At 42.2% G+C, this 18,348-nt stretch overlaps 1 protein-coding gene and 1 long non-coding RNA gene across 4 annotated transcripts in view; both read right to left on the reverse strand.

Moving 5' to 3' along the window:
• Window positions 1-5,733: 5,733 nt before the first annotated feature.
• Window positions 5,734-18,348, reverse strand: part of LOC111833789 (uncharacterized) — a 40,535-nt gene continuing 27,920 nt past the window's right edge. For 2 of the 3 annotated variants that reach the window (XM_072718690.1, XM_072718688.1), the window contains 5 exons: window positions 12,898-12,952; window positions 9,122-9,290; window positions 8,856-8,977; window positions 6,441-6,509; window positions 5,734-6,120 (listed from right to left, as the gene is read on the reverse strand). In XM_072718690.1, the coding sequence (XP_072574791.1) occupies window positions 6,082-6,120; window positions 6,441-6,509; window positions 8,856-8,977; window positions 9,122-9,290; window positions 12,898-12,952 (454 nt within the window). In that variant the 3' untranslated portion in view covers window positions 5,734-6,081. The remainder of the gene's footprint in view (window positions 6,121-6,440; window positions 6,510-8,855; window positions 8,978-9,121; window positions 9,291-12,897; window positions 12,953-18,348) is intronic. The other variant, XM_072718689.1, reaches the window with a different exon arrangement.
• On the reverse strand, window positions 15,140-16,503 carry LOC140593503 (uncharacterized). Its single transcript, XR_011993902.1, has 2 exons — window positions 16,320-16,503; window positions 15,140-15,389 (listed from the first exon to the last, which is right to left on the reverse strand). It is a non-coding gene; the product is annotated as an uncharacterized lncRNA (long non-coding RNA).

An 18,348-nucleotide genomic window follows, 5' to 3' on the forward strand; every position in this document is an offset into this window, starting at 1 on the left:
TCAGAATGGTTCCTTAGTTCTGGGCAGTGGCGTACCCACCTAGAACAAGTAGTGGGCCTAGGAAATGCCATGATATTGCAACCAAAACCATCATTGATCCACTCCTATACTGCACTCTGGGTATGCAATAGTCCAGGGGTAAGCCTCTTTGGGGCTTCTCCACATAGTAACTCTCCCGGATGTGTGGAAGACAGTGAAGGTGGACTCATCGGAGAACAATACATGTTACAGATATGCACTGTTGGCACCACTGAGGACCATGAGGATGCTGAAATGATTTATCATTCAGCACTTATATACACACAGTATTAAATGGAAAAAACATGGGGAAAGCAAATAAAACATGAGCAAAGTCTCCATGCTTGTATATGAACCCATGGCTGTGTAAGTAAAAAATTTCATTATACCACAATGGGCTGTTATGCATACCTGTCAATCTCACTGAGCCACAAATACTCTATACCAGTGGTTCCCAAACTTTTTCTAGCCGCGTACCCCCTGCTACCAACGACTCTTAATTAGTGTCTATAAATAGATTGCAATACCGCATGCATAAAAATAAATACTGAACAGTCGATTATTTCTCACCACCAAATGAATTTATTAATATATTTTAGTAATAGATTGTTGCTATCCGGTGGGAGAATTTCACAGTAGGGATGGGCATGGAAAAGGTTTTTGGTTCCCGTCCCATCTCATTCACGTTGGAGGGTTTCCGTTCCCGTCCAATTTAACCGCCAAATTTTCAAAACCCATTCCCATCCCGTTCAGTCCCGTGGGATGTCATTCCCGTACCATCCCATTCCCGTCAAATTTCACAAAATCTTCTACCGCTCCCATGTTTTTCATATATTTCCGTTAGCGCTTGTTTTCCGCGACCATAGTGGCAGATATTTTTGACTAGGGTCCTGGGAAAGTTGCACCAGCATCATACTGGTGCATGCCATGGCAGAATTTCAGAATAGAAAAATACGCAGGACTTTATTTAATGTGCGGTTAGACGCTGTTAGAGACAGTTAAGTTATCTGTGACAAAGCTCTCCAGTGAGTGTCATGCTCCGATCGTCCGCTCCTTCCGTGTGCCAAGCCCCCTCGTTAACCCTGTGTGGATTCCCCGTGTTTACCAGCTGTTCCTGATTGTTGTCAAACTTGTCATTAGTCCATTGTATTTAGTCCGTGTTTCCGTTTGTTTCTCCAGTCCTGTCATTGTATTGTAATTCTGCTTTACCGCTCGTCTGTGTTCCTTTTGCTCATTAAACCCCGCATTCCCCCGATCCTAGGTCTCCTCGCCTCTGCTTCCCCGGTCAGCGTTGTGACAGTGAACCTACTTCCATGCTGCAATGTGAACATTTGCCGTGTTACTAAAAATTCTGTTTATTGCACAGTGTCTGACCCAGGGATGGATTATGGGTTGTGTGGGCCCCTGGCTAAACGCTTGCGAGGGCACCCCCCCCCCTCCCCCCTCAAAAAAAAAACAAAAAAAAAAAACGCCAGCATTGTCTGGGAAGGCTAATTGCTACGTCCTCATGCCACTTGTGGGTCCAAACTAGTGTCAGAAGTCAGAAAATATTAGAACTTGTCCAGTTTTAATCAACAATGCAAACTGATCATGCAGTTTGAATGTCATACAATTCATGCTCTAAATCAAAGCACTTTTGCTAATCATCCCATTTCTATTCAGCAGCCTGGTTATTACCATGGGAAAAGATAGGTCTCTCCCCATGATTTACGTATTGCAAGTTCTCCAATGTGAAAAAAACTGTTATTAACACCAACTTTCTCAAATTAATTCAAATATGTATTATTTGGAGTGTCATTATTGATGTCACGTACATTCACATCAGAAGAGACCAGAGCGACAAAAGTCATTATTTCTCTATGGAGAGTTGGCGAATTGGCCGAACAAAGCAAATTCACTGCCAGTGAAGCGAACTGGGCGACCAGAGTGAAAAAGAGAAGTTAAAAGTCAGTTAACCTTACAGTATGTAATGAGTTATGACGCGGTTCGGTGAAAACCAATTCTAATATATAGATTTACCAACGCCCCACGGTAACAGGCTAAATCAAACATTCCAATGAGCGAACAAAGTGAATAAAGCAAATTCAACAACGAAGCTTCTTCAATGACCTTGGCGACGTGTTCGCTTTGGTCTCTCCTGGTGTGAACGTACAGTGAGAGCCATGTTGGGGCACGGTTAGTGATCACACTACATGTGTACCGTGTCCAGCTGAACCATGCCAGAATCCACCTGTGTACCATATCCCCTTACAGAACGGAGTGATCAGGGGTGTAGTGGTAAAATAAGAGGTGGGTGAACTACGAATTCTGTGATCACATTTTGTGCATAAACTATACTATGATGTGCATTTAGATCAATTGAGAAGTGGGTAAACTCTAATTCTGAAATTTCAGAGGTGGGTAAACCGTGTTTACTTGCGTTTAGCCTCCACTACAGCCCTGGGAGTGATTACACTGGTCAAACTCTTACACTGCTACACTGGTCTGGGGGCCACTCAGCGGGCAGGTTAACCGCCTCCATCCCACCATGCTACCGCTCCCTAGTCAGAGGGCCTTCTGTAAGGCTGTTAACACGCCCCCCTCCCCTCCCCCCAGAAGCCAGGGGCCCCATGGTAGGGGCCCTTGTAATCAGATGGCCCTCTAAAGGTACACTACACCCTCCTCCCTAGGGCCTCCTAGTAGGGCCCTTATAATCAGAGGGCCCTCTAAAAGCCCCCAAAGCCCCCATCCTCCCTAGGAACCCCTGGTAGCCAGAAGCCAGGACCATAATAGGAGGGCCTAAGAGGGCCTTCTAAAAGTAGGCTCCCATGCACCCATTTCCCTGTAAAGTTCCTATAGCAGGGCCGGGGGCCCCCTGAAAGCACCGACCCCCCCCCACCACCACCACCAGCAGCACCACCACCACAACCACCACAATTCAAGGGCCCTTGGCAGCCAAACGCCCTCCCTCCATGTTTCCATCAGAGGCCCTATAGGGTCAGGGGCCCTTGTAGGCAGAGGATCAAAGAATGTAGGCCCTCTAAAATAGACAAACGAAAATACATTGTTGATAAGCGTTGCAAATTGATTTGGGCTAGGGGCCCCACGGGTCAGCGTTGTGACAGTGAACCTACAGTACTTCCATGCTGCAATGTGAACATTTGCCGTGTTACTAAAAATTCTGTTTATTGCACAGTGTCTGACCCAGGGATGGATTATGGGTTGTGTGGGCCCCTGGCTAAACGCTTGCGAGGGCACCCCCCCCCTCCCCCCTCAAAAAAAAAAAAAAAAAAAAAACCCAGCATTGTCTGGGAAGGCTAGTTGCTACGTCATCATGCCACTTGTGGGTCCAAACTAGTGTCAGAAGTCAGAAAATATTAGAACTTGTCCAGTTTTAATCAACAATGCAAACTGATCATGCAGTTTGAACGTCATACAATTCATGCTCTAAATCAAAGCACTTTTGCTAATCATCCCATTTCTATTCAGCAGCCTGGTTATTACCATGGGAAAAGATAGGTCTCTCCCCATGATTTACGTATTGCAAGTTCTCCAATGTGAAAAAAACTGTTATTAACACCAACTTTCTCAAATTAATTCAAATATTTATTATTTGGAGTGTCATTATTGATGTCACGTACATTCACATCAGAAGAGACCAGAGCGACAAAAGTCATTATTTCTCTATGGAGAGTCGGCGAATTGGCACCCCAAGCGCCCCTGGGCAGCGGCCCCGCTGGCCCGGTCCGTAATCCGTCCCTGGTCTGACCACACAGACCTAGATCATACTGGACATATCAACTGGACATATTTTCCACTATTACAGATTGATGTCTTGCATATACTGATTTTATCGATTACTCAAGAACATACAATATAATTAATACCAATTGTTTTCACTGTAAAAGTAATTCCCATAGTTGTTCATATTCTCATTCTTACTTAATATTTACTTTTTTAGTAATATATATAACGAACCGAATCAGGCTTTATCAAGATAGGTGATCTATCACTTTAACGATCCCCAAAATTAACCTCCTGGACCGGACAAATACAAATGAACGAATGATTAAACATTATATGCGTCTCTTTTTGTATGTTTTCTAAATAAGACCGCGTGCCCATACCCAACTGTAATAGCGATTAAAGCGATCTATTCTTTTAGTATTTATGTTAAAGCAAGACATTTTTTTTATTACTGTTGTGGGATTAATCTTTGGAAACACTTAAATTTAATAAGCACAAAAACATATGACATAAACACGACTGTATTTTATGTTTTACGGCTTTTTTGGAGGTCACCGACTCCGCTGTTGTGAGAATTACTGACTGTCTCGTTGTTCGAATTCCTGATTCCCCCCGCTCCCTCGCGTACCCCCTACAGCCTAGCTCTTGCGTACCCCAGAGGGTACACGTACCCTAGTTTGGGAACCGCTGCTCTATACAAACAGTGAGGTATCAGGATTTTAGTAGTGCTTATCATTAAACTAAACAAACATAATTACAGATTACCGTATTTTCCGCACTATAAGGCGCACTAAAAAGCCTTTGATTTTCTTAAAAAATAACAGTGCGCCTTATAATCCAGTGCGCTTTAAACGTGGATTAATTTGTTATGCATACTGAACTCGAAGCGATTTGAATGTTTTAGTATTGAAAAGTGAGTGTATTGTGTAGTGCTTCACGTGTTATAAATGAACAATTTCAAGAGTTATGAATACGCTGACTTTTGATTTAGCGGTATAGGACCGTATTATAAGTGTTCAAAATTTGAGTTATTGTTAATAGGCTGACTTTTGATTTAGCGGTATAAGACTCTTGTTTTTTTACGTGTTAAAGAGTAGTGAAGACGCTCATAAACGTTTGAACAATGTTGACAGTCATTGTGAACACGTGATGTAAAATAAATTTTCGTTGACTGGCTTATCTGACTGTTTTGTTTTGCTTAAAGCGCCTTAAAGTCCGGTGCGCCTTGTATGTGGAAAAAGTTTGAAAATAGACCACTGATTGACGGTGCGCCTTATAATGCAGTGCGCGTTATAGTGCGGAAAATACGGTACAGACGCCTATTTCACAAAATGCATTATGATGCTGCTGCTATTTTTGAATTGTTATTGTTGTTGTTGTATGACTAAAATAAATAAATAATGTGATATCATCACAACTGTCACAAAGTTTGTGTTTTGCATGCTGTGAAAGTCAGACCGAGCACCTCTAGGGCCACTGTAGTTTGAACAAGTGGTTCAAATCAACAGGGTTCAAACAACTGTGGTGCTAACAAAGTACAACAGTCTTGGGAAACAGGCATACTTCAGATGTTCGTTAGTTTAATGATGCATTGTATCATGTTCAATTCTAACCTCCGTCGTATGGGAAACTTTCCCCTGGCTGGCATGGGGCAGCATCACACCAATTACAGAGAAGACACTTAATAGGTCAAGAGCCGACAGGCTTACAGATACACTGAGTGTGGCAGCACCAAAAACCTTATGATGCTTTTAAACTTAATCTAACAACAAACACCCTGAATATTTTTGGATTTATCACTTTCAAGCTTTACATGAAATCATATAAAGTTCATAAGACCCAAAAACATGATGCAGGACCCAGAAAGTCATGCTTCCTCCTTTTTTGTGTGCTCCATTTTCTGAGTGAAGACCTGCCATCAATATTCAATGAGATGAACAGAGCAATTAAAGGAATCAAGTGTCAGAATGAGCATAACAGAGCCACAGGCAAATAAAAATCAGTGAGGATTTATTCAGAATGGTTACAGATAGCTATAATGTACATTTTAACACTGTAAACACAGCAAGATAATGAAACACACATATTTACAAAAGCCTGTTCCTGGAAGGTTATCCTGAGTTACTGGTCCTTCCCAGTGTATCTCTGCAGACACATTTTTCCACAACAATCCCTACAAGCAAATGTTCATCTGCTACCTGGAAAAGTATTTCAAGTCAAATAAAATGAACTGTAACAGATCACTGATAATCTGGTGATTGATTATCTGTCCAGCTTGGTTATCCAACAGACTTGGAAGCTTGAGACTGTAGACAATCTAAAAATTGCAAACTCTGATTAGGATCCTTCAGATTTCAATGCTTCTTTCCCTGTAACCTGTGAACAGCATAAGGTGAAGCTGTATTACAAGGGAATGTTTGTGATGCAACAAAATGTAACAAGTCAGTAAAAGCCAGTGTGGACTGAAGGATCTAAGGTCTGTACAGTATGTCACCATGAGATAGGCTGGGTACTTTATCTAAAGCCCACGATGCAGGTACAAAACCTCACTTATAAATTACCTTTCCTTACGTAAAAACACTAGAATATCCCCACCTAAACTCAGGCCAAAACTGGTTAAATTACAATATAATTGTATTATATTAACACATATTCTTCTATTTAGACAGGTATAGCTGCCACTAGTGCATATTTACCTCTTCGGTGTTTGGTTCAGTGTGATCAGCAGGTGATGATGCCTCTATTTCCTGATAGTCATGTGATCCCTGCAAAAATATCATGTGACACCTTTCACATTTACATATTTTGTCAAACATGTGTCTAGTTATATTATTAGTGCTGTTCTATATTGATGTTTAAATGACATCACTCAATATCTGTGAGACACACAAATACACTATTATCACAATGAAACATCTGTTACATTTAATGTTCTCAATTCACATTAATTCAGATTTTATTCCTAAAACTGAGACAATTTGCTGCAATCTTCATAGCGCAGCCCCCATCCCCCCAAACACACAGCTCTACCACAATATTGGCTGGGACATATCCCTATCATCCATACTCAAATCACCTATGGGACGCATTTTGGATTCAAGGAAAAAAAAAGTCATAAGAGTTATTGTTGAGAATGACTCGCCAATATATAGTGTGTGAAAAAACTCAATGGTCAAAACAGATAGTACATTGAAGTTTATAAACCTTCTGTGAGAACACTGTCCATCATGTTGCACTGCAGTACAAAATGTGAGCTGAATGTAGGCTAGTTATCTACTAAAAACAAGGCTCTCAAACAGGCCAGGCCTCTGCTGACCAGTGTTTTTTTAAATTTTCTGTGGAAACTGACTGATCAATCGATGGACTGGATTTAATGATGATTAAAAAACACATCACAGGCTGGTACTTTGAAACCCCTGTGCTAAAACAATGCATAGGCTCATATTCACACAAACTAAGTGTCAAACATGGACACTTACTCTGCTTAAAAAACTGTATGTGTTTCATACAACTACAAAAATGAATAAGAATTAAGTGAAATAAGTTTACAGAATATATTTTTTGCATAATATATTGTTTACATCTATGCATACCTGGACTTTTACACACATATTGCATTCTTGCACAATTTGCCTTAATTTAATATAACTTGCTTACTTTATTACTGTCTTCATACTTAACGTATAAGCTCCATGTCATTGCACTGTCTTTCTATTCAGTCCTAGTCTACTGTCTTCACTGTTCTATATTCATTTAGTTAAATACATGTATATAGGTGTAGTGTAAATTATTACCCCTCTCACCCTCATTGTGATCTGTCTTGTGGACTGATGATTTATGTTGCACTTATGATCATGGAGAACGATATTTTGTCCCACTGTATACTGTACTATTGTGTATTGTTGGGATGACAATAAAGCTGTACTTACTTACTTACTTACAAGTTTGTGTTATTTATTGAGTGGCAGGGAGGGTGTAGTGCAGGACTGGGTTAATTAAACTCATATATCCAAAACTGTGATATTGGGATATACGGTTATCATACCATGAATTATTCATAGCCCTGCAGAGCTTGAGTCTGCTCTATAAATAAACATAAGGCTGTGCATCGGAGGCTGACATGGACACAATGAGGTGTTTAGATTTAACTTTGGGTTTGGGATGACACACGTATTAGGGTGTTTATGCAGATTATTTAAACTGGTCGTCACCAATAAACATTTCTTTTGTTTAATCAGCCTTTGTCTGTATTACAGTCAGGGGTGTAGTGGAGGGTAAACACTGTTTATATACCATTTTAAAACAGTGTTTACTCACCTTTTTATGATCGTCACATTATGCAATTTAAAAAGTTTGAGTGAAAAAATACTGCGTTGTTCACTGCGTTCACGTTACATCACACTGACCATTTCAATATACTGGCAGATGCCGTTTCCCTCTCCTTCCCCATCTCACTCTCCTCCTCTCCAGGGTCCATGTAGAGGGGGCTGTATGCACCCCTAGCATACTTGCCTTGTCTCTACGTGCTGCAGGAGGGGCCCAGCAGCACAGACAGGGGAGTTTGACCCCGTTCCCCCCAGAAGCCAGTGGCAGTGGTGGGCTGCACTTGCCCTTGGGACTTTTGCCATGTCCCCGTAACAGTGGAGAGTCTCCCCCTCTCATGTCATGTTGGGATTAGAGTTTTCCCCATAGAAATGAAAGCAGAGTGTGTGTGAAGGGCGGTTGTGGGTGTTAAGTGACTAGGTTTATCTTGATATTTTTTAACTGAAATATTGCAATTTTTTAGACATCACACAGCCCTAATATGAACTTATTTTCCTCCTTTTGACATTTTAGCAGAGCAGAGTATTTCCACTCCGCATGCATTTTGTGGTCATGTTTATTGTGCTTGTTAACATCATCATGTAGTACCGGTTATAGGCATCGGTGCATTGTCACGAGGATAAATACGAGGCACACTTGGTAAATGCGTGGTAAATGATGATAAACACAAAGCATAGATATAGATGTGCCTGTCAAACTATCAGAAATACATGAACCAAGGAAGAGAGCAGGCCGGCCTGGTCCCAGCTGACCACAGGGGAGGCTGATGGGGGGGGGGGGGGACTTACGCTGTTGCTCCTGTACTTGCTCTTCTTCAGCAGACAAATTAGACAGTCGTGCTGTGTGCAGTCGGGATATTTGCAATTGTCCCAGTGTGACAGGATCCGACGGGAGGAAGCGCAGTACATCACTGCAGGGGACGAGGTTAAAGTGTTAAATGACAGAAACAGACCAGGCACTGGAGCGAAGGTGAATGTGAGCCAAAGGAAAATGAATCCTCCCCCATCCTGAATCCACCCAGAATAGTGTAACAGTAGTGCGGTCCTGCACTCACCCTCGCAGGACGTGCCAGCCTGGCAGTGGGTCATGTGCTTCAGGACCTTCCTCATGGTGTGGCAGTGGGGCCTGGAGCACGACCACAATTCCCTGTAGTCCTGCTTGCGCTGCTGGCACTCATGGGCATGCAGCAGAAGATTCAGTCGCTCCCGAATCAGCTCGGGCTTCTCCAAGTCAGTCGAGGGGCACAATGTGGGGTGTGGGGGGGGGGGGGGGGGCGGCAGAACAACAACCTCATCAGCAGGGGTCACTGTATGTTTGTTACAGTCACCAAAACAGCCTTCATGCTCTCTATGCTGTGCATTCTGGGCTTGGGCCTGTAAACCTCAGCTGTGTTTCTCCATCATAATCAGACCGGTTTCTGTGCGGCTGGAAAAGCTCGATATCTGAAGCGCCACTCAAAGCCCTTTCCCTCGAGTCCCATCTGAACATGGTCTGGGGCCCCTGCTGGTTTGGGGGGGCAGCTCTCACCAGGTTTGTCACCCTGGCGGCACCCAGGAGGTCAGCTGGGAGGGGGGACAGTCTGTTAGGGAGGGGGTCTGGAGCTGGGTGCCAATCACTCCCACACCAATGAGCCCTGTATCCCCAAGCTGCTGTCCTGTGCCGCATCTATAGGGCTACCAGAAAGGGCCACTGATACCTCCGAGGCACATATGAGGGGTTGGCCTTCTTTAGCAAGACACCAATACACTTTCCAGTGTAATAAAAATGATAAAGTTGCAGCTGTAGGGATGAGTTCAGTGGACAAAAATGTCCCAAAGTGGACCTACCAGGACACACCGGCTGGCTTCGGAAGAGGAAGTGATGAGAGCTGGCATGGACACAGCTAGTGGGAAGGGTCCAGATGCAACATACAACATTCAGTGCAGCACTAATCTCTCCAATATGGATACTTCAGATGCCCCTGTGACCTACGCAGGTTACAGCAGCAGCCTCAATTTTCACCCAGAGAAGTGCCACTTCATGCACCAAGACCCTCCGCCACCTCTGCCAAGGGGTCTACTCACTACTGGGGGCAGTACAGGAAAGACGCTGAGGATTTCAAGAAGGATCTGGCTGCAGACCACACCTGTGAGTAAATCTCCTCTGTCAGTAAATCTCATCTGAGGGTAAGGAAATAACGTGTATTTCATGCATGGAATCATGGTATTTTGATGTAGAGGTTTTTGCTATAACTAACGTTATAACTATAACTTAAATACCACTGCCAATGATGTTGTTTTAAAAGCAGTTTCTCCCCACCAACATTATATAGTTTACTACTCAGCATCTACTGAGTTGTAAAATGGTTTCACCAATGAAGGATTTCATTCATCACCTACTACAGTAAAATTCCATTATATAGTGGACTCGCTTATAATGGAATATTGTCTCTAACGGACGAGGTCCGCTGGTTCCAGCCGTGCGCCTTTACGAACATGCAGAAAAAGCATCGGATATAGCGGACTCACATATAACGGAATTTCGCTTATAATGGACAAACAATTTGGTCCCTAGGGCCGCTTTTAGCTGTAGTTCTGTTCGGCTATAATGGACATGCAGTTCCGCCTACAAGGCGTGTGGCGTGCCAGTGATATCCAGCGCAGATACGTGCGTAGTCGGGATTATTAATAGTCACACATCTGGTCAGAGAAAGTTGGATTACTACATGTACAATATAATAATCTATACCACAAGTGTGTCTGCTGAGGTGTGGTATGAGTAAATGGTGTCCTGTAGTTGTGTTCTGGGCATACAGCAACTCTGGATGTAACGGACTGCCAGGTCCCTTGGAGTCCGTTATAGCGGGATTTTACTGTATGTACGTTGTTTTAAAATTATCACTATCTACGATCTTATATTTGCCAGTTAAGGATTTTTTGTAATAAAAATATGTTTGTTATACATGACTTAAATAATCATCCATATACAAAACATGTTTAAAAACAATTCCATTAGCAAATTAGATTTATAGATATAGAATATTTAAATATACTGTACATGCTTATTGCTAGCGCTCATCTAAATGCAACAGTACCAGAAGTAGCAGGTTTACAGGTGAATGGTTCAGTGCTGGTGGAGATCCAGCCTTTCCCACAGATCAGTGCATGTATTTCAATGTAAGATAAAAAAAAAAGTCAATCATCTCACAATTGGCAACCACAGTTAAAACATTTAAGACATGAATACACTACAGATACATTTATGGTACACAATGGAAATAATGTACATAGGACTACTATGAAGCGATTATTTTCCTACTCTTGCTGTACTGCATATTTAAATGCAAAGAAAACTTAATATTAGATGGTGATGGATCAAGCGTAATAAACAGAAAACTGATATCATCGGACATCAATCACTCCATGGGGGATTTACTTTGAGTCTCCAAATAAATCTGCAGATTTCTTTCTTAGTGTTTTGTTTAGTTTAACACTGTATGCATAAGCTGGACTGACACACAAACCCACTGTATACCTGAAACAATTCAATATCTCCTTCTCTTCCATGCACGTCATTTACATCATTTCCTTACCCTCAGATTAGATTTACTGATAGAGGAGGTTTGCTCACAGGTAAGGTCTGCAGCCAAACCCTTTTGAGGACTTCTGCCATCGCTGTGACCTCTGCACGGCACAGAAGGGCCCAATGGGCAGAGGTCACAATGGAAGGAGTGCCAGAGGAAAGTTTAGGTCCAATTACTCGCGTTGACAGGGGAAACAGGTATGTGCTTATGGGGATGGATTACCCATACACAGTGTATGTCATCCCTGACCAGGAGGGGGAGATGGTCGCAGATGCCCTGGTGGAGGGCATGTTTAGCTGGATTATGAAGCCAGAGCCTCTGTACAGTGACCAAGGGAGGAATTCTGAGTTTGCTGTATTCGCTTTGCTGTTCAGCCAGTTGCGCATACACAAGACCCCCACCTCCCTCCTGCAGCCTCAGAGCGACGGCCTGGCGGAGAGGTTTCACCACACCCTGGAACAGCAGCTGCCATCCTTGTGGCAGAGCATCAGCATGACTGGGACACACAGCTGCCCCTAGTGCTCATGGCCTGTTGCTCCTCAGGGCAGGACTCCACATCCTGCACCCCGCTCTCTTCATGTTGGGGAGAGAGCTCCACACCCCAGCTGAGTTGGCCTTTGTTCGGCCCCTTGATTCCCCTCATCCTCATCCTACGCATTCATCTACAACCAACAGCACAGTGCTGGCTGGCACCAAAAACACAGCTATGATCTCTGGACCCAGGAAAGACACTTCCTGGCCAGGGGGCTGGTTTGGGTACACTGCCCCCAGAGGAAAGAGAGAGCAGTGTCCCTAGCTGGCCAGCCGAAGGGGGGGGAGGGGGGGGGGGCTGTTGCTGCAGAGTGCTAGAGCAGATGGGTGAGGTGGTATACAGTGTACCTAGGGTAGAGTAGAGGAGAGTGGCTGACCTGGATGATGTGAGTACCAGTGTGAATGTACAGATTATCCAAGCGGTCATCGGCAATAAACATTTCTTTTGTTTAATTAACCTTTGTCCGTATTACAGTATTATATGACCGCCTTCCCTACCATGTTTAACATCAGGGGCCCGTGACCGTGGAGAATGTACTGACGTGTTCCTGTGTGCTGGAGTCATAACAAGGGCTCTTCCTCTACCTCAGACTCCATACTTACAGGGAAAGAGGAAGAGCACAGATCTGCTACAGGCAAAATTATGTATAATAATCAGAGGGAAGATGGTCAGACTGATGTAGAGAAACAGGCCCCAGGACAGCAGCCAGAAGGGCAGATGTATCTTGGGCACCTACCTGGTCTGGCTCAGGATCTTTGATTCGCTGAAAATGGGCAAATGCTTCATTTATTCTAAGGAAAAGATAATACAGTTTAGAGCTGTCATCATTACTCTATTAAACTCAAATATTAAACTTGATTATTAAAAAGTATTGATTCAATACTCGATTAATTGCCAATATGGCAGAAGGAAGATGGCAGATAGCAGATGGGGGTATGAATAAAGAGTGAAAGCATCAGTTGTGTGGAAGCACTTCATTAAAAGTGAATGAAAATGCAATTGTCTATTAGTATTGCAAAGCAGAACTTAATATCACCACAGCATGACCGCAGTGGAAATGTATCTTTGCGACATACCACTTGGAGATTCTGTATTTACAGTGCCTTGAAAAGTATTCATACCCCTTGAACTTTTTCACTTTTTGTCACCTTACAACCACAAACTTAAATGTTTTTTTATTGAGATTTTATGTGCTAGACCAACACAAAGAAGCGCATAATTGTGAAGTGGAACGAAAAAGATACATGATTTTCAAAAATGTAATCAAAGAAAAATCTGAATAGTGTGCCGTGCATTTGTATTCAGCCCCCGTGTCAATACTTTGTGGAGCCACCTTTCGCTGCAATTACAGCTGCAAGTCTTTTGGGGTATGTCTCTACCAGCTTTGCACATCAAGAGACTGAATTTTTTGCCCATTCTTCATTGCAAAATAGCTCAAGCTCTGCGAGATTGGATGGAGAGCGTCTGTGAACAGCTCTTGCTGTATATTTAGGGTCACTGTCTTGTTGGAAGGTGAATCTCCTTCCCAGTATCAAGTCTTTTGCAGCCTCCAATAGGTTTTCATTTTTATTAAATGAAAATAATACACTCTAAAAAGTACAGTATAGTGAATACATAAACCAGTAACCTAGCTGTTTATCATTAATTTCCCCATTTGTGCATGAGTAGCAGGAATACACCCTCAAGGAGGATAGTTTTCCACTGGAGGATGCTGTCCTGTGTGCTGGTGTCACATACACGCATGTGGTTTTAATGTGCACGGGTTTTCAGACTAATTAACCGCCATAGTTTGGCAAGTTCAATTTTATGCTCACATGTTGACAGAAAAAGTATTGTTCAAGAAGCTGTATAGAAATTAGGGCTGCACGATTTGGGTAAAATATCGAATCGCGATTTTTCTGACATAAATTGCGATTACAAGTTGATTTGCAATTTAATTTTTTAATGTCAAGCTTCAGTTCAATATTCCATGTGTTGTAATTTTGAAACATATGATGCAGCATGAGATACCATCAGTATTAACTGGTCTATATTCTAATGCAAGGATGAGAATTTAAAGATGTGATGTGTCAAGTTAAAGTAATAATGAAAACAATTACAGGAAAAAGAAAAATGGCAACGTAACGCTTATTACCCGAGCCTAATAACACTAGAACCGCCTTTTCCCACACCAATGAACAAGCAAGAACTACTTCGGTGTATGCAGCCCTTTTGTTTGCCCTTTTGTGTTGTTAGCTGCTGTTATTAACACTACCCAGGTAGCATTCCCACATGGGCCCCATATGGGCTTAATGTGGGCCAAAATATGGGGCCCATGTGGGTTGGCCCATATGGGCCCCATCAAAATCTGCACCCAAGAATCAAATGGGCCCCATGTGGGCCAGCCCAGAAAACCCAAATGGGTTCGGTATGGGTTATTGCTGGGCCCCACATGGGCCAATTACCTGGGCACAATGTGGGCACAATGTGGGCCAGCCCATATGGGCAAAGATGTGGGATTTATCTGTGGCCCATATGGGCAAATGATGTGGGATTTATCTGGGGCCCATATCGGCAAAGATGTGGGATTTATCTGGGGCCCATATGGGCAAAGATGTGGGATTTGTCTGGGGCCCATATGGGCAAAGATGTGGGATTTATCTGGGGCCCATATGGGCAAAGATGTGGGATTTGTCTGGGGCCCATATGGGCAAAGATGTGGGATTTATCTGGGGCCCATATGGGCAAATGATGTGGGATTTATTTGGGGCCCATATGGGCAAAGATGTGGGATTTATCTGTGGCCCATATGGGCAAAGATGTGGGATTTATCTGGGGCCCATATGGGCAAAGATGTGGGATTTATCTGGGCCCCACATGGGCCACATCACCTGGGCACAATGTGGGCCAGCCCATATGGGCAAGGATGTGGGATTTGTCTTAAACTGATAAGTTAAACTGTGGCTGAACCAAAAGTAAAGAAGCAGATAGGCCTAAAATCAGTTTTATGCAATATTTATTTAAGGAAAATCACACACTGACATCACAATTAAATAAAAAACCAGTTTACATTTATTTTACAAATTAAAAAAACCTCTTAGTCCACCAATTCCACTCTCCCCTGTTTGGAAGGGCCACTCTTCTGCTCTGCCTCTTGTCTGCGTCTCTTTTTGTAGAGGAATGAGGTAATGCTTCCTTTCACCTCATCTTTTGTAGCCTCTTTCGTTTTTGAATTTTTCCACACAGCACCTGGAAAAAAGTGAGGAATAATCTAATTAAATTTGTGCATTCCATTTGGCAGTAAGTGATATTTTATCTGTTTATCTAAAAATAATCAAATTACTATATCAGTCAATCCCAGAGTACAAGTTTAAAATCACCAACCTAACAATTACCAACCTAAAAATACAATAATATCTGCATTTTTATTGTACTGGGAGCAGCAGAGCATAAACAAATTTAAAACTGAAAAAAACTAATGTTAAATATATTACCACTTCTCAATTTATTTAAAACTTTGCCAGACTGCCAATTAATTTACCGCGATGTACGGAAATTTGAACCCTCCTTCCTCTTCCTCAGTCCCCCCCGTAATTTACGCCCATGCTTCTACGCATCTCTATGGTGTTTCTTTGCAAACAGGTTTCGGCTTTTAAAACACCCCTCCCCCAGGCCCGTTAAGGTGAAGGACGAGAGACGCTAAAGCAAGGCGCTGGGAAAATGCTTGATACATGCAATATGTCCATCATGTGCATTTAAAAAGGACGTTCTGAAATAATTATCAAAAAGGAACTAGATTACATTGGCAAATAACATTTGTTCTCCCGCTGAATTGAGTTATAATTTAATAATCATCATTTTACATGATGTTACGAAAAAATGGTTACAAATGTTTTAAACTGATCTGACTACAATATTGTACTTTATACTTTAACATCTATCACAGTATAGATTAGACGGCGTTTTAATACATATATACACACAAACACACACACACAATGGCGGTCATATACATTAAACAATGTTGTAAATTTAAAATAAAGCGCATACATGCTCAAAAAGCATTTGAGTTGGAAACTGTAGTTAAAAATATAAGAACGTTCAGATGCATGCAAATTGATATAACTCTCTGTTTATAATGTATTTTTCAATCAAACAATCAACTGTAAAATTACTTACCTAAAACGCACCGGGAAAGTTTTCAACTTCTGTGGAGTTTTTCGGGTGGACGTCCGGTGAAATAGCCGTTGGAATGTATCGCGCATGCGCAGTACAGCTCTAGCCCGCCAGGCCTTTTCAAAAGGTGCCTGTTTTCTGACTGATTGTTTGATGACTTGTTTGATGAATCTGTATGTATGTGGTCTTCAAGTATGTTATTTTAAAAATGTATTCACTCCTATTTTATTATGATGTTTATCAAAAAAAATAAAAATATTGATTTAACATTAGATGTAATTATCAGCTAAAACACAGATCTTATCAAAAGCTGTAGCCTATATTAAAATGCGCCCTGGGGGGGGGGGACGGGGGATGGGGGATGGGGGAGCAGTCACAATGACGTGTGACTGCACATTCACGGGGGAGCTGGGGGGGCAGAGACAATGACGTGTGAATGTGTCATCTCTGCTTGGCCACAATGAAAAGAGATATGTTTGAAGGGGTTAGGGTGAGGTTGTTTTCCTAACTTAAGAACACTGAACCAACGGTCAAGCATGGTGGTGGTAGTATCATGCTGTTTTGCTGACAGTACTGTACATTGCACAAAGAGGATGGAATAATGAAGCAGCACTAGGTAGATAGACTGGGATTTTTTTTGTCATAGTAGCAGATACAAAAAGAGGACCATAAAAGAAACAGAATAATAAGTATTTACTGTAACCCTCTGGATCAAGTCTGAGGCCTATCACCCACTTTCAAAGTCGTCTGACATGCCTTGACATTTTACAGTTTTCCTGAATTGCTAAAACACATTTCCTAAAATCTCCTCTCTTTTTCTCAAACCACTATAAGCACAAATCCTAAAATTCAAGCTGAACTCACAATACCTTACACTCGTCTTGCAAAATCAAACAATCTTCTGAAAACTATTATCTTTGCTCAAAAGCAAACACTGCTTTCAGATCACACATCAAGCCAGTCGGTTAAATAAACGCTAATGAACATGGTCATTACACACTACAGCAAAAAATTGAAAACACTATACAAGTCAAATATTTGTATATAAGTCAAAACTGTTGCTGGCATGTAAATTAGAAACTGCAAGACTATAGTAAAAAGAGTATGGTCGTCTACCAAAAATATTTGTATACTGTACATTTATGACTGCAAAAACAGAATAACTAATATATAACATTAATTGCTGTATTCAGTACTCCAAAAAAGTTACTGTAAAGGACAAAGCCAAAAAGTAAAGCACAGTACAGAACCATATGTTTATTTTTCATTTTCCACTCTGTCCACCTTTATTCTCCACAATCTTATCAGGACTAGGTATAAATAAATCAATTCCTGGTGTGAACTTTTCAAGATCGCATTCCGGAGCTCAACATTTGGGACGTTAATTCTCGTGTAATTCTGGGGGTTTCAAATTTCCACTCAGAAACTTAATTAAATATTAAGAATCAAGCAATTGTATGCGTGTTAAGAACAATTATAACAGCAGTAATTTTTTAGACAAAATCACGTGTTACCCATATTGCGTTCAGCCACATTTCACCCATATGGGTTTGCCCAGATCCTGCCCATATGGGACCCATATCGTTCAGCCCACATTTAACCCATATGGGGTTGCCCAGATCCTGCCCATATGGGACCCATATCGTTCAGCCCACATTTAACCCATATGGGGTTGCCCAGATCCTGCCCATATGGGACCCATATCGTTCAGCCCACATTTAACCCATATGGGTTTGCCCAGATCCTGCCCATATGGGACCCATATCGTTCAGCCCACATTTAACCCATATGGGTTTGCCCAGATCCTGCCCATATGGGGCCCATATCGTTCAGCCCACATTTCACCCATATGGGGTTGCCCAGATCCTGCCCATATGGGACCCATATCGTTCAGCCCACATTTAACCCATATGGGGTTGCCCAGATCCTGCCCATATGGGACCCATATCGTTCAGCCCACATTTAACCCATATGGGGTTGCCCAGATCCTGCCCATATGGGACCCATATCGTTCAGCCCACATTTAACCCAT

Source organism: Paramormyrops kingsleyae, chromosome 12, assembly GCF_048594095.1.
Source record: "Paramormyrops kingsleyae isolate MSU_618 chromosome 12, PKINGS_0.4, whole genome shotgun sequence".
NCBI lineage: Eukaryota > Metazoa > Chordata > Actinopteri > Osteoglossiformes > Mormyridae > Paramormyrops > Paramormyrops kingsleyae.